The 16886-nt window shown below is 44.4% G+C and overlaps 1 protein-coding gene across 1 annotated transcript in view; it reads right to left on the minus strand.

The window, feature by feature from the left end:
* The window catches only part of PIK3AP1 (phosphoinositide-3-kinase adaptor protein 1), a 117146-nt gene extending 110751 nt beyond the window's left edge, over window positions 1-6395 (minus strand). The window contains exon 1 of the mRNA XM_055346188.1: window positions 6322-6395. Coding sequence (XP_055202163.1) covers window positions 6322-6334 — 13 coding nt within the window. The 5' untranslated portion in view covers window positions 6335-6395. The remainder of the gene's footprint in view (window positions 1-6321) is intronic.
* Between the last annotated feature and the right edge of the window lie 10491 nt (window positions 6396-16886).

Here is a 16886-nt window from a genome sequence, read left to right on the forward strand (position 1 = left end):
GTGCAAATTTTAAAAGAAGTCTGTTTAAGAAGGCAATATGGTGGTGGGGGGAGGGGTAGGAAGCAGTCAGCAATTCTGACAACACCATTGACCATTGTGGCTCTGCAGAAAATTCAATTCTGAGTGTGGTCTAGTTTCTCAAGCGTGAATTAAACAATCCATTTTAGGAATGCTTACACTGGTCCCAAAGTTTAAGCAGATTAAAGGCAAGATTTTAATATATGGAAGCCAGTGCTGCAGCCTTCTATAAAATAAAATCTTTGCTGATCTTTTTTTTCTCCCCTGTGAATCACAGTTCTTTGTACTTTAATGGAGAAATAATTTCAGAACCATGGAAGGAATAAAATTGGCAAAGCAGCATAACTATGGAGCTCATACTGAGAAAAGTAGAGTAAAGGCATCAGAATACTTTTACCTTCTTTCTGCCCCTCTTTCCTACATGGTTGTTTTATCCTCAGAGGTAAATGTTGTTCTGAATGTAAAGTGTTAATACATATGGGTGTGCATGTGCATGGTCCACCATGTGTAACACTTTGCATTGCATTATAATAGTAAGGGTGCAATGTTAGCAATCTGTGCTCAGAATTCAGTGAAAAGTGCAATGTAAAAAGCAGTAGCCACCAACACCCCCCACCTATACAGATAAATATATTAGCAAATGTCATGTCAACAATTTTTACAAATGGGCTAGAAGGAGAATAAGATCTCCGGGAGGGCCTTATACATTAGTGACAAAGCCATTGGTGATGTCTTCAATAGATGGTAAAGAAATAAGGAAGAGAGAAAAGTATTTCTAAGAGTATATATAATAGGTACTCTTAAGAAGGCAATTCAGATTTAGAACAATAACTGACTTAGCAGAAAGTCAGCAACTTTAGAGGCTTCTGGGTGGCCTCTAAAGGCAGTGGTTGAGCATCTGCCTTCCGCCCAGGTCGGGATCCCGGGGTCCTCAGGTGGAGTCCCACATCAGGTTCCCCCTGTGTAACACAGTTACAGGGGGAACCTGCTTCTCCCTCTACCTATGTCTCTGTCTCGCTCTCTCGGTCTCTCACGAATAAACAAACTATTTTAAAAAGAAAAGAAAGAAAGAAAATTAGCAACTTTAGATTGCCTTGACCACATGGCCATGAGCAACGTACACCACTTTTATGAGGAGACAGTGACCCTAAGCAAACCAATAATTTCAAATGACAAGTTCTGGGGTCACTGAGGGAGGGAGTATTCATTTCACCCTGGATCCTGCCTCAACACAGCCTGCTTCTCTGTTAACAGCACAAGGCAATGTCTACTGGGTGTTAAAGACCTCTAGTCATCAAAAAAAGTGCAAATATTAATAACGAGGGAAACTGGGTGTGGAAGATATGAGAACTCTAACATCTTCACAGTTTTTCAAGAAATCTAAAACTTCTAAAATAAAAATTTTTAAATACAATTTAAATTAAAAAACACTTCAGGGGTTAGCCTCTTCTGAATGGACAACATATTGAAAACGTCTCATTCCTGGGGTTCTGTAGCAAAATTTGACACCCACCCGTTCCCAACTCCTTTCGGCAAAAGTAACAAGAATGAAGTGGTTCGTGCCTCAGACTCGTTAACTTCACAACCCACTTGGTCACCCACCTGCGGTGTGACTGGGGGCCAGTGTACTAAGTCTAAGCAAATTTTGCCTCAGTGTAAATGAGGACAATGAAATCTACCACCTTCTTGAATTTTGCTCCTCTGCTGAAACTGAAAGCTGGGGAAATTCTAAAAAAAGTTCCAAAGTGGAAGTTAAAGTTCCTCCGTGATGTGCTGGATAACAACACAAGACCTAGCGCTTCGTCAGCAGCTCTTTCTGGCAAAGGGGACACCCCTTTTGTCAAGGATAATTCCCTGCCTGTAACTTTAGGTCATTTCCTCATATGTGCCAAATCAATTCTGTTTTGTTTGCTTATTAAGAAAAATGAAATCCACGGGAGCCTCTGAGCGGCTCAGTCCCATCCGTTAAGTGTCTGCCTTCAGCTCAGTCATATTCTCTGCTGTGGGGGAAGAGGGGACCTGCTCTCCCTCCCCCATTCCCATTCCTCCTCTTTGTGCGTGTGCTCTCTCTCTCAAATTAAAAAACTCTTAAAAAAAAAAAAAAGAAAAGAAAAATGAAATCCCATGAACCCACTGGAGTCCATAAATCCTAAACAGAAATGAGGATGGGCCCTCGTCCTTGTAGAGCCTGAACAGGTTTGGCTATAGGAGAAAGCCATGGATAACAGCAGAGGTATCGATGGCTGGTGGCAACAGGGAATGACAGTAGTGGTTAGAAAGACAGTGACTAAAAAAAAAAAAAAAAAAAAAAAGACAGTGACTGAAAGAGAGCTTCCTTAGAAAGATTCAGAATCCACCTAAGAAAAGAACAGGGAAGTGCCAGGCAGCTTTTCAAACTACCCAGTCCAGACCGTTTCTTTAAATCTGTAGGTGACCCTGGCTCCCCATTCATCAGTCCTGAGCACCATACCAAAGAAGGATGTGCGCTATCAAAGGTGACCAGGATCCAGAAGGGTCTGGTGATGACTCACATGAAGAGCTACAGGACTCTAAAGGTTTCAAGTTTAGAGACTTGACCAGAGTATTGAGGGACCTCAAGAATCAGTTCAGAGTTAAGATCACAAAAAATTAAAGGTACCTTCAAACCCTATTATCCTATAAGTCTAGGGATGGTAGAAAAACCTGAAGATAAGAGAAGCCTTGGAGAAAAAGGATAGGAATAGGTATGCAAGCTTTCTTCAAAGATCTGAAGGCTAACATATGGAGGAAAAGATTCTGCTCTTCACCCAGCTACAGACTTGATCACTTGGGGAAGTCACTTAGGGCCCCTTTGTGTTCTCTCTCTCTCTCTCTCTCTGTCTCGTATGTAAATACAAGAGATGCCATCAGGAGCCTAGAGAACATTCCAGGGTAGGTTGATTCCATTTCATTTAATCCTGCTCCCCAAGCTCTTTCAAAAACAGGGAGCCAAGATTCTCCTTGATTTCGATACGCAAAGATGTCTTTCAAAAAAATAAAATACTGGAAAATAAAAAAATAAAATAAAATAAAATAAAATAAAATAAATAAAATAAAATAAAAAAATAAAATAAAATAAAATAAAATAAAATAAAATAAAATAAAATAAAATAAAATAAAATACTGGGACACCTGAGTGGCTCAGTGGTTGAGCGTCTGCCTTTGGCTCAGGGCATGATCCCGGAGTCCTGGGATCGAGTCCCACATTGGGCTTCCTGCATGGAGCCTGCTTCTTCCTGTGCCTATGTTTCTGCCTCTCTCTCTCTGTCTCTCATGAATAAATAAATAAAATATTTTAAAAAATAAAAATTAAGGGAACCCTGGGTGGCGCAGCGGTTTAGCACCTGCCTTTGGCCCAGGGCGCAATCCTGGAGACCCGGAATCAAATCCTACGTTGGGCTCCCAGTGCATGGAGCCTGCTTCTCCCTCTGCCTCTCTTTCTCTGTGTGTGTGACTATCATAAATAAATAAAAATCAAAAAATTATTTAAAAAATAAAAATAAAAAAATTAAAATTAAAATAACATAAAATACAATGCTTACCCTTCAGCAGAAGGAAATTTTAAAAGACTACACAGTTAGGCCTTAGAAAGGAATGTGACTCGTGCTACCACTTGGGTGAACCCTAAAAAACACTATGTTATGTGAAAGAAAACACAGAAGACTACATACATATGATCCCATTCATATGGAAGTCCTGAGCAGGGAAATCCGGAGACACACACATAAAACTTAGGGCCAGGCAGGAGGAAGGAATAAGAGGGCAAGAGCCAAAGCATACAGTTTCTTTCTCTTTCTTAAAAAAAATTCTATTTAATAAATTTATACCCCTTCACTCATTTCTCAAAATGAGTTTCTTTTTGAGGTGAGAAAAATGTTCTAAAATTGACCATGGTGATGTTTGTACATATCTGTGAAGATACTAAAAAGCCACTGAATTGTATACTTTTTGTTTTTGTTTTTTTAATTGTATACTTTAAATGGGCAAATTGTATGGTATGTGAACTACATCTGAATAGAACTGTTTAAAATAAAAAAAAAAAGGGGGGGGTGAACGGAAGAGGGAGGAGGAAGACGAGAAGCAGAAGATCACATGAAGAGTGGCCTAGATGACTCTAGACCCTGCAATATATTGTCAAGAGGCACTCTCACTGCCACCATGGGTCCCTGAACCTGCAGACCTCAGCCCCAGAGACCTCAGAGGCCCAACTCCCAACTTGCAGAACCTGAAGCAATGTCTCACCACGGCGTATGCTGATAGCAGGAGGGTTTGACAGCCCTAACCATTACAGGTGAAGGCAGAAGCCACACTACAGAGCCCATAAATAGCCCCAGAGTCAGCCACTGTGCTAGAGTCCCCATCTGAATGGGAGCACACTCTTCTAGTAGGGCCTTGGGCCAGGCCCTACTGGAGTCCTGCACACAGGACTCTAAACAATGGTGGTTTCCTCTATCTCCTCTGTGTAGTTTCTCCCAGTTTGCTGTTTCTTGCACTTAACAGCCCAGGGCCTGTTCTCCGCCATGGAAAGAGGTAGGAGCTTCACCGACCTCATCTCCTACTTTCTGTCCAATCACCCACCTACTCCACCACCTGCTCCCTGTTCCTTAAATACACCATATACCCCCATTTACTGTTCCTCTGAATGGAGCACTGTTCCCCCACATAACCTTTCAGATCTTTGCTCAAATGTTCCTTTCTCCATGAGGCCTAATCTGGCTACCTTCTTTAAAATTACAAATCCAGCCCCCTTTACCTCCTCTACTGTTTTCCCACTGCACTTATGTACTTTCCTCACCAAGCGCATTGTCTGCCTTCCCCCGTGTCCCATAAGCTCTACAGGAAAGTGACTTATGCCTGTTTTAATCACTAAATACACACCTGACACCTAGAACAGTGCCGAGGAACAGTAGGCATGAAACAAATATTTGCTGAATGAATGAATGACTTTCCTCTAGACAACTCTGCTTCAGCTTTCGAACAGAACGTGTGGACTATGAGCCTACTGTTACCACAATACAGCTTCTTCTAACCTCCAGAGCCCCACTTGAGAGCCATAAGGCTAAAGCTATCTAACTTTCCCATTTCCTTTAAAGAATAAGCCTGCATTACTAAATCTAATAGAACTGTTACCATTGGCGTTCTTCACCACCACCACCCCACTCCTGCTTCCAAAGCACCATTAGGAGGCTAGACCTCAGGGGAGAGGGGGATATGGGGACAGCTGGCTCTTCATCCTAGAATCTGCCCACATCCTTCAAGAACAGTATCTTCTCCTGGCTGACTAGATTTTAGTTTTCAAGAGGCGTTTACATCCTGGTTATACATGTTACTTCTACTAAATCATAAAATGAGTGAGAAAATACAAGTAAACCCACTTGCAGATACAGTAACTAATTTCATCTACTGATTCCCTGTTTACTTATGTATGGCTTTCCTACCAAGACTGTAAACTCCCCGAGAGCAGAGACCAGGCTGTCCTGCTCACCACTGAGAACACATGCAGATGCACAAGAACCATTACAGTGCATAATAAGTGCTTCTTAATTGTCTCCATTATCATCGTCATTTCGTGGTTCATCCTGGATTACAAAGTCACAGTGAGTAACTTTGGCAAACGTCCACACCCGTGACCAGAGAAGAACCCAAGACTCAAAAAAGACTCCTGGCACCTTTTGATGGGTAGGTTACCCAGTGGCCCTCACTTTTCTCCACTCCCCAAAGTTCTGCAAAGGACATAAGAAAACTAAAGCTAACGGAATGGTGTTCTTAGATTCTTATCGAAATTCTACATGAAAAAAAAAAAAAAAAGCATAGGAAGGGCAGAGGAAGCAGGCTCGGGAAGGTGGCCCAAGGGCCTCCCGCGATCCCCCGGCGCGCACCTGGGACTACCTGAGCGCCCCCTATCGGCCCGAGGGGGCCCTAGGAGGAGTATTTCCCAGCAGTAGCCGAGCCGGCTCGCCGCCTGGTCTCACGGAGTCGGAAGAACTGGAGCCACGAGCCCCGGGAGCAACCAGGCCCAGTCGGAGAGAGAGGCGGAGATTTAAAAGACCGGGGCAGGGGGGGTGCAAGCGGGGGCAGAAGAGGACCGCGCGGCCGGCTGGGAAGGGAGCGTGGGAAGGGTGGGCGGCAGGTCCGCGCCGGAGCGGGCGGCGGCAGGTCCGCGCCGGGAGCGGGCGGCGGCAGGAGCAGAAGGCACGCAGGGCCCGCGCCCAAGAGCGGCGGCGGCGGCGGCGGGGGCGGGGGCGGCGGGGAGGCTCGGACGGGGGCCCGGGCCCGCCTACGCACCTGAGGCTGCCATGGCGCGGGGCGCAGCTCACCTGCCCGCGGGCTGCTGCGCGGCGCCGGCCGGCGGGTCCGGGGGCGCGGCGCGGCGGGGGCACCGGGCTCCGCGCGGCGCCAGCGGCGGCTCTGGCGCTTCCTCCCGCCGGGCGCCGAGCACCGGCCGCGGGGGCGTGTCCACAGGACCCGACCCGCCCCGCAGCGGGGCACGGCCCGCCGCACCTGCGCCCGCGGCCGTTGGGGAGGGGAAGTGAGAGCCCCCCCAGCCCCAGCCGGCGGGGCCGCGGGCCAGCTCCCCGCACGGCCCCCGCGGCACTGTCGCCGGGGGACTCCAGGAGAAACCCGCCTGACTGGCCACCAAAGGGCAGCCCTAGGCGGGGAAGAGGGAGCTGGCCGACCTCGGTGACCCGGGGCGGGGGTGTATCTGCGCACAGCCCCCCAACCGGCGCCCGTCCCCGCGGCTTTCTCCCAGAGCCGCCACCCCACCCCGGGCAGGAAAGGGGAGGAGGCAGGAAGGGGAAGAAGCCCCTTCCCGGGCACCTGGCCCTGGCTGCTTGGCGTCGCCCTTGACTACCCTCCAGTGACTTTTCTGTAATTCCTTGGACCTGGTCTCCTGACGGCACGTAAGCCTTGAGGATGATCTCCTGTGATAAATGCGTGATACAGTTGATTGCCTTTTATGCTTTTGAGGTGGCATCTCTCCTATCTTGGTGTCTGAGCTGAAGAAACGAGCCAAACGCCTCGCTGGGATGCCCACAGGGAGTAGATAAATGCTCTAGAGCTGAGGTTACAGCAGGCCTGAGTCCAGAGCTAGAGCTCTCCATTGACCCTTGCGCTCACTTGCCCGCTTTTTGCTCTCTACCTTCGTCCGCTCCTATAACTGATCTGAACAGCCTTGCGCCCTTGAAGTCCTCAAAAATGCAAGGTCCAGAAGATGGATTCAGAGAGCAGAGATGAAAAGATAGGGTTCAAGCCTAGGTGAAAATAAATGAAGTGGATTCAGGAATGGAAATATCAGGGCTCAGGCCTATAATTATAATTTTCTATAGCTGCCATAACAAATTATCACAAATTTTGTGGCTTAAAATAACACAAATTTGGGTGGCTCAGCGGTTGAGCATCTGACTTTGGCTCAGGTCCTGGGATTGAGTCCTGCATCAGGCTCCCCGAGAAGAGCCTGCTTCTCCCTCTGCCTGTATCTCTGCCTCTCTGTGTCTCTCGTGGATAAATGAATTAAATCTAAACACACACACACACAAATTTATTCTCTTACTGTTTTGGATCTCAGAAGTCCAACAGGAGTCACATTGGGCTAAAATCAAGGGGTTCGGCATGACTGGGTTCCTTTCTAGAGGTTCTAGAAGAGAATCCATTTCCTTGCCTTTTTCAGCTTCTGGAGACTACCCACATTCCTTAGTCTATGCCCCCCGTTCCTCCATCCTCAAAGCCAGCAATGCAACATCTCTTTGACCCAGCTTAGGATATCACATCTCTCTCTGACTCTTACTTCCTCCCTTTTCTACTTTAAGGACATTGATCCCACACAGATAATCCAGGAAAATCTCCCTTTTTTTAAGGGAGACTAACAACCCTAATGCCATCTACAATCTTAATCTCCTTTGCCATGTAGCATACCCGTGGGTTCTGGAGGTAAGGATGTGTACATCTTTGATGAGCCATTATTCAGCCTACTACAGGCCTAGAATTCTGAAAGAGGAGATGAGCCGGATCCTGCTATACCATTCCCCACATTCAGGACTTCTCTGGCCTTCAGATCGGGTTAGCCACACCTCCTCCCCCACCCCTACCCCCACCATGCACTGTGACAGCCCTGTACTGTTTTGTTTTTTTAAGATTTTATTTATTTATTCATGAGAGACACAGAAAGAGATAGGCAAAGACACAGGCAGAGAGAGAAGTAGGCTTCATGCAGGGAACCCAATATGGGACTGGATCCCGGTACTCCAGGATCATTCCCTGAGCCAAAGGCAGACACTTAACCGCTGAGCCACCCAGGCGTCCTATGTACTGTTCTTTAGTAGAAATTATATAGCTATTTTTCTGCAATTATTTATGCTAATTTGTGTCTCCTCCACACGGCTATAAGCTCCTCAGAGGCAGGATCCAGGCTTGCCATTTTCACCATGGAACCTCTAGCACTTGGAGCCAACTCTGGCCCAGAGAATATTAATATGCTCAGAAAGTGTTTGTGAGTGAGTGAATTAATGAATATGGCCTGAAAAGCCTTAGATTTGAGACTGAAGGATAGGGAATTTCCAGGCACTGAAAATCCCTGAACTTGCAGGAAGGAGATATAAGATGTCAGAAATAGGCAGTGCATGATAAAAGCTATCAGAGTAAGGAAAATGGTTAGCCCATGTTTGGAAATGTTGAGTTCCTTAGGGCTTCTGTCCTTGCGGGAGAGAGGAAGGCCTAGGACTGGCCAGGATGTCACCCTTGGAGTTGAAGCTGCATGAGTGGATGGGAGAAAGGGGATAGAGAGCAGGAGCCTTGGCCTCAAGGGTAGAAGCTGGGGGAAGGACCATGCTCAGGTGCCAGAAGAGACTAGAGTAACCAGAGAAGCAGGCCAGAGTAAGCAGAAGGCCAATGAAGAGGATTTGGGGGAGAAGGTTGTCAATAACGTGGATCTCTGTGAGGGGTCTGGGAGTATGAGTTCTAATATAAAGGACTCCAAAAGTCCTCCATTTTCTCCTGTGCACAATGAGAGCATTCCAGCTCAGAAAATGCTAGGGCTCTGTTGAATACTCTCTTTAGAGAACTTTGCTGGAACACTGTTTACCTCTCCTGAACTTTCTCTTCACAAGCCTAAGGACCTGGCTAGTCTGTATTCCTCTTCAGAGTCATTACTCAGAGGATACTCCTCTGAGGTCATTTTCCCTGACACCTCTACTATCCAAATGCATGGTTCTCCTTCCACCTCTGGATGTTAAGGAGTGAAGGCCCTTTCCTGCCTCTTAACCAAGAGAATCTGGACAACTTTGAACTGAAGGAATATTTCCATATTTCTTACACCTCTTAGAGTCCATCGGTTGTGGGCAAGGTCTCTGGTGTTGGGTCAGTAGTCCAAATTCTGAACACTCCTACTGCTCCACAGCACTGACCTCCGGAATTGGACTAGGAAGGGGACTCAGAAGCCAACATTCCCTTGGTAAGATGCCAGCCCAGTCCCTGATACTGGCAATTCCACCCAGTTTCATTGTAGAGCAAGTGGGGTTGAGTTGAGGGAAGTGTAATCTGTTTTTACATTTCCATTTGACAGTTTTTGCAGAATGTGGAGGACAGGGTGGCTGCCACTCTGAAAGGCCCTCTCTACCCCTGCACATCGGCTTAGGGGCAAGCCCTGCAATCAGTGCTTCCAGCACCCCATGATGGCCCACAGGTGGGTTCCAGGCAGAATGGAGAACCTGAGTATGACTGCCGCTGTGCCCTCTTTTTGGCTTGAGAAACAGGAAAGGCCAGAAAGATGAATATGTGTCATCTAAAGAATAGGGGGATGAAGGGTGTGGAAGAAATCCCTGTTTCTTACATCTTCCAGATGTTCCTTCCTAATCTCTCAGGCCTAAGGAGCAGAGCCTTTTTCCTTGGTTGCCAAGACCTCACTTACTAGGACAAAAGGTGAAGATGGAAGGGTATGCTGTAGCAGATAGTCTTAATTCATCTTAATTTTCTTAACTATCCTACAAGGAAGGTGCAAATTGTATACACATTTTATAGATAACAAAGTTAAGTACCTTTATCCAAGGGCACACAGCTAGTACATTGGAGACCTGAGTATTGAACCCAAACAGCCTGGCTCTGGACTCTGTGCTTCTGCCCACTAGATTGTATGGTAAATGCTGGACACAGGCCCTGCTGTGGTCTGAAGGGCCATGCAAGTCCCTGGCCTGCACTGGCATCACCTCCCGTCCTAGGTGGGTAGGGCAGTAGCTCTGCTCCCTGAGAGTTCCCCCTGGCTCTGCCAGGAGTACCTTATGCTCATGAACCACGAGCATCAGGAAAGGGCCTTAGCTTGCCCCACCTCCCTGCTCACCTCCCTCTGTGTCCCATCAGACCTTCAGCCCCTTGGGGGCAGGCAATGTCTCTGACTCCACTGCATCCCCAGTACCTTGCACAGGCTCCAGCACACAGCAGATGTTCAACAAGCATTGTTTGTCTTTAAACCATCGAGGCCAACCCACTCATTTTACAGAGAAAGACTAATCACGTAACCTGCCCAAGGCCCCACAGCCTTCATCTGAAGGACTCATTCCTTACTTTATTCAAGAGTTCAGAGAGAGGGTGCCCCGGGTGGTCCAGTCGGTTAAGCATCTGCCTTCAGCCCAGGGCATGATCCCAGGGTCCTGGGATTGGGTCCTGCATTGGGCTCCCTGCTCAGTGGGAAGTCACCTTCTCCCTCTCTGCCCCTCCCGCTCGCTCATGAATGTGCTCTCACACATGCAAGCTCTCTCTCTCACTCTCTCTCAAATAAATAAGATCTTAACAAAAAAGAAAAAGAGTTCAGAGAGACTCCACACATTCATACACACGGGATGTGAAGACCAAATTATATGGGACAGGCCAGTAGGCCATCACATGTAGGAGCAGGGAGAAAGAGTTCCAGGATGCCAGGGACCTGGTTTAGCCTCATCAACACCCTGGATTTATAGAAACTGCTTTCCTTTCTACCTGCTCAAACAGTTTCAGCCCAACCCAATGGACTCAGTGCAGAGTATCTGGGGACATTTGTAGCTTTTTAGGAACAAGTAGTTTTATAAACAAAACCTAGAAGCCTACTCTCTTGCAAGAGGGAGGCCTCCTTCCCTAGTCAGCAAAATGGCCACTCCCTATGCCATAACCCAAGGGCTCTTCATTGGGCCATTTTTAGCAATGGCCTTGAATCTCAAGTTCTTAGAAACAAAATTTTCTTGGGAATCTGCTCTGTGGCCAAATCTGCTCAGAGTGCTGTCCTTGACTCAGCTTTCATGAATCTTTACCTCAAACCAGTAAGGTAGCCATATTATTGTGAGCCCATTTTACAGGTAGAGAAACTGAGGCTCTAATAAAGTAATTCACCTGACCCATGGTCACTTGGTTAATAAGTGTCAAAACTAGATTTTGAATTCAAATCCATTGGTTAGCAAAAGCTGCCTCCCTTGCCATTGTGTTATGATTTAAAGGCCATGCCAGCTATTCTGTGCTGGTTCCATGATCCCCAACTCAAAATCAAACTCAGTAACAAGGAGTGTTGCAAAGATTGCTGGTTGCGCCCCTAGTATCTATTCTTTCTGTGTTTCTTAGTAACAGAATCCCAATTGCATTGGAGCAACAGTATTCCATTCCCCAGACCCTCTTAGAGCCTAGAAGAATCCAATAAGCTGTAAATGGAAGTCATTGACTGTCCAGAGAAGTTCTTTAAAGGATGTTTAATTCTGTCACCCTCTCTTTTTAGTTTTCCCTTTTGCTTTTCTTCCTCTCTTTTAGTTCCTGCCAGGAAAATGAATGGGATGACTGGAAATCCAACAGCCCTCTTAGATTCTGAGGTGACTGAATGAACAGAAGCCACACACTAAGGACAGTCGAGCAGAAAGATGAGCAGAGTCTGGTTCCCTACTGACCATGGAGAACCCAAACAAGCCCCAGGTGTCCCCCCTCTGAACTCTTTTACATGAAAGAGAAACACATATATCTCTGTCTTATTTGAGATGTGGTTATTTACATGTCCTGCCACATGTAGCCAAACCTAATTTTTGCTGATATTGAATGGAAGCTAGCATTTACTGAGCACTGACCATAATCCACAGACTTCCTAATGCTCTTGCAATTAATTCTCACAATAATTCTGCATCACATGTATTATCTCCACTTTGCAGACGAAGAAACTAAGATTCAGAGATGATAATTTTTCCAGGATCATTTAGCAGCTCAGTCTGAGTTCAAATTCCATGGTCTTTCCATAGCACCATGATATACTGGATGCTTGCAGAGAGTTAATTAAAAGTACCTCCTGAGGACACTTGGGTGCTTTCAAGGTCACCCTTGAACCCTCTGCACTTTAAGCAAGCCACGTGCAGATGGTGCCTTCATCTGTGCATGAAAGCATATCTTGCACATTTTCTACTTCTGCCTTCTGAGGTGCTGAAGCAGAAAGTCTAGGCAGCTGTGATTAAAATTTTAGGACTTGGCCTCATAGACTCTCAGAGTGTTACAGTTGGGAAAGACCCTAAGAGGTCATTATTGGACACATGTATAAACCAAAGCCAAGATAGGCAAAGCAATCTTTCTAACATTATACATTGAGTTGAATGTAATACCAGAACTAGAATTCAAGTCTTAATTCCTGGTCTGGTGGGGTTTTGTTTTTGGGGGGTTTTCTTAAAGCTTTATCTGACCACTTATGTTTTTAACCACCAGTAAAAAAAATGTCTTTAAAATGTAGAAATTCTTTCCTTGACCTGATGCTTTGTAGTTCTTTCCCTTAAATCTACCACAAGCTCCTAAAAGGTTAAACCAATCTTGAATGCCTAGGATAAGTCCTCATTACATCATGATGTATCATCCTTTTTATATGTTGCCAATTTACTAATATTTTATTAAGGATTTTTGCATCTGTGTTAAAGGTAGGTATTGATCTGTAATTTTATTTTTGTAATATCTTTTGTTAGTTATCGATATCAGGGTTAATCTGGCTTCCTATAACACATTTGGGAGTATTTGATTTTTTATTTTCTAATAAAGAAAGATTGGTATTATTTCTTTCTTAAGTATTTGGTAGAATTAACCCATTAAAATATCCAGGCCTAAATTTTTCTTTGTGAGAAGGTTTTGCAATATCAATTTCCTCAAAAGATATAGGGCTATTTAGATTTGGTACTCTATCTGTGCCAGTATTGGTAAGGTGCACTTTTCAAGGAATTTGTTCACTTAATCTAAGTTTTAAAATTTTACTGATATGAGGTAATTCTTAATATTTTCTTATTATCCTTTTAAAGTCTAGAGGATATGGAATGATAGTCCCTCTTTTATTCTTGATACTGTAAATTTGTGTCTTCTCTCTCTCTCTCAGATAGATGTTTGTTAAATTTCATTGATTTTTCCAAGGAAACAGCTTTTGGTTAATTTTCCTATTGTTTGTTTTTTTACTTTTTTGCTTTCTGCTCAATATTATTTCCTTCCTTCTGCTTACTTTGGGTTCACTTTGCTCTTATCTAGCTTCCTAAGGTTGAAACTTTGGTGATTAATTTTATTCCTTTTATCTTTTCTAATATAAACATTTAAAGCTATGAATTTCCCCCAATTCAATGCTATAGTTGCATCTTCCAAATTTTGATGTTTTATTTTCATTATAATTTAGCTCAAAATATTTTCTAATGTCCCTTGTGGTTTTTTGTTTGAGCCATGGGTTATTTAAAAGTGAGTCAATATCCAAAAATTTGGGGATATATAAATATATATCTTATTGTTACCAATTTCTAGTTTAATTCCATTATAGTCAGAAAGCAGACTCTGTATGACTTCAACTTTTTTAATTTATTGAGATTCATTTTATGACCCAGCTTATAATATATCATGGTGAGTGTACAAGATGCATTTAAAAGAATATGTAGGGATCCCTGGGTGGCGCAGCGGTTTGGCGCCTGCCTTTGGCCCAGGGCGCGATCCTGGAGACCCGGGATCGAATCCCACATCAGGCTCCCGGTGCATGGAGCCTGCTTCTCCCTCTGCCTGTGTCTCTGCCTCTCTCTCTCTCTCTCTCTGTGACTATCATAAAAAAAAAAAAAAAGAATATGTATTCTGCAGTTGTTGGCTATATTGTCAATTAACTCAAGATGACTGATAATATTATTCTGATCTTCTACATCTTTAATTTTTGTCTAGTTCTATCAATTGCAGAGAGACGTATGTTCAAATGTCCAACTGTGGCTAAGAAATTTTCTAATTCTGGGACGCCTGGGTGGCTCAGTGGTTTAGCGCCTGCTTTCAGCCCAGGGAGTGGTCCTGGAGTCGTGGGATCAAGTCCCCACATCGGGCTCCCTGCATGGAGCCTGCTTCTCTCTCTCTGCCTGTGTCTCTGCCTCTCCGTGTGTGTCTCTCATGAATAAATAAAATCTTAAAAAAAAAAGAAATTTTCTAATTCTTCTCTTAATTCTGTCAATTTTTCTTTCATGTTCCCGAACCTCCATTTTTAGGCATTATTAAGTACATATACTTTAAGCTGTTACATCTTTCTGATGAATCATGCCTTTTATCTCTAGTAAATAGTCTTTAAATACTTTTTTTTAAGACTTTATTTGTTTGTTTGAAAAAGAGAGAGAGAGAGAAAAAACATGAGCAAAATAGCAGGGGGAAGGGCAGAAGGAGAGGAAGAAGCAGACTCCCCACTGAGCAGGGAGCCTGACACACCCCGATCCCAGGATCCCAGGATCATGACCTGAGCCAAAGGCAGATACCCAACTGACTGAGCCACCTATGTGCCCCTTAATACTTTTTTTTTTTTAAGTAGTCTCCATGCCCAGTATGGAGCACAATGTGGGGCCTGAACTCATGGCTTGAGATTGAGATCTGAGCTGAGATCTAGAGTCAGTTGCTTAACAGACTGAGCCACACAAGTAACCCAATACTCTGTAAATACTTTCATCTACTTATGGTACTTCTCTCTGCTTGACATCTACTTTATCTGATACTAATATAGCCATCTTATAATTCTTGTGCTCACTGTTTACTTAGCATAATTTCCCATCCATTTACTTTCTCTCTCTCTTTTTTTAAGATTTTTATTTATTTATTCATGAGAGACACAGACAGGCACAGACAGAAGCAGGCCTCCCGCAGAGAGCCCGATGCAGGACTCAATCCTAGGACCCTGGGATCACACCCTGAGCCAAAGGCAAACGCTCAACCACTGAGCCACCCAGGCATCTCATCCATTTACTTTCAGCCTACTCACATCTTGATACTTCACTTATATCTCCGAGGTAAACCGCACATGGTTAGATTTTTATTTTTCTTTGATTCTGGCCATCTCTGCCTTTAAATTGGAATATTTTGTCTATTTACACTTAATGTAATAATTAACGTGGACAGGTTTAGGTCTAATATTTTACTATTTATTTGTTGTTTGTTCCCTCCATAGTTTGGTCTTCTATACCTCCTTTCCTGTCTATTTTCATTAATTGGATATACTTAAGGATTCCATATTTGGTTTTTTTTATTGTCTATTTAGCCATACCTTTTTAAGGTCATTGTAGGAATTAAAATATACATTTTTAATTTTTTACAATCTACTTAGAGTTAACGTTTTACTGCTTCTTCTAGAATGTAAGAAATTTGCCATTTTATTCTCCTCTCAACTGACCCTTACTTTATGCTATAGTCGTTAAATATATAATATCTACATGTTCATGATATGAACATTCACAAGACAATGTTATAATTTTTGTACCAAACATTATATTTTTTTAAAGATTGTATTTATTTGAGAGAAAGAGAGAGAGAGCGCGCATGAGCAGGAGGGGGGCAGAAGGAGAAGCAGACTCCCTGCTGAGCATGGAGCCCAACATAGGGCTCAATCCCAGGACCCCAGATGTGAGGGCGATCTGGCTGCGACATCTGTCACCCCATTGATTGCCAGGGTTGATTCGGCTGATCTGGCTGGCTAGGTGGGTGTCCCCTTCCTCCCTCACCACTCCATGTGCGTCCCTCCTGAAGCTGCGCGCTGGTCGAAGAGGACGACCATCCCCGATACAGGAGGACCGTTCTTCGGTCAAGGGTATACGAGTAGCTGCACTCCCCTGCTAGAACCTCCAAACTAGCTCTCAATCCCAGGACCCCGAGATCATGACCTGAGCCAAAATCAAATGCTCAACTGATTGAGCCACCCAGGTGCCCCACATCAAATATTATCTTAGCAAATATTATTTTTTTAAAGATTTTATTTATTTATTCATGGGAGACACAGAGAGAGAGAGAGGCAGAGACACAAGCAGAGGGAGAAGCAGGCTCCATGCAGGGAGCCTGACGTGGGACTCCATCCCGGGTTTCCAGGATCAGGCCCTGGGCTGAAGGCGGCACTAAACCACTAAGCCACCCGGGCTACCCAGTAAATATTATTTTAAAGAAATTAAAAGGGAAAATAATCTTATATTTACATATATTTTTTTCATTTCTAGCGCTCTTTTTTCCTTCCTGAAGGATTGAGTTCTAATTTTTTTTAATTTATTTTTTAATAATACATTTATTTATTATTGGTGCTCAATTTGCAAACATACAGAATAACACCCAGTGCTCATCCTGTCAAATGCCCACCTCAGTGCCCATCACCCATGCACCCCTACCCCCCGCCCTCCTCCCCTTCCACCACCCCTAGTTCATTTCCCAGAGTTAGGAGTCTTTTTTTTTTTTTTTTTTTTGAGTTAGGAGTCTTTATGTTCTGTCTCCCTTTCTGATATTTCCTACCCATTTCTTCTCCCTTCCCTTATATTCCCTTTCACTATTATTTATATTCCCCAAATGAATAAGACCATATAATGTTTGTCCTTCTCAAATTGACTTACTTCACTCAGCATAATACCCTC

The sequence above is a fragment of the Nyctereutes procyonoides genome, unplaced genomic scaffold (genome assembly GCF_905146905.1).
Source record: "Nyctereutes procyonoides isolate TBG_1078 unplaced genomic scaffold, NYPRO_anot_genome, whole genome shotgun sequence".
Lineage (NCBI taxonomy): Eukaryota > Metazoa > Chordata > Mammalia > Carnivora > Canidae > Nyctereutes > Nyctereutes procyonoides.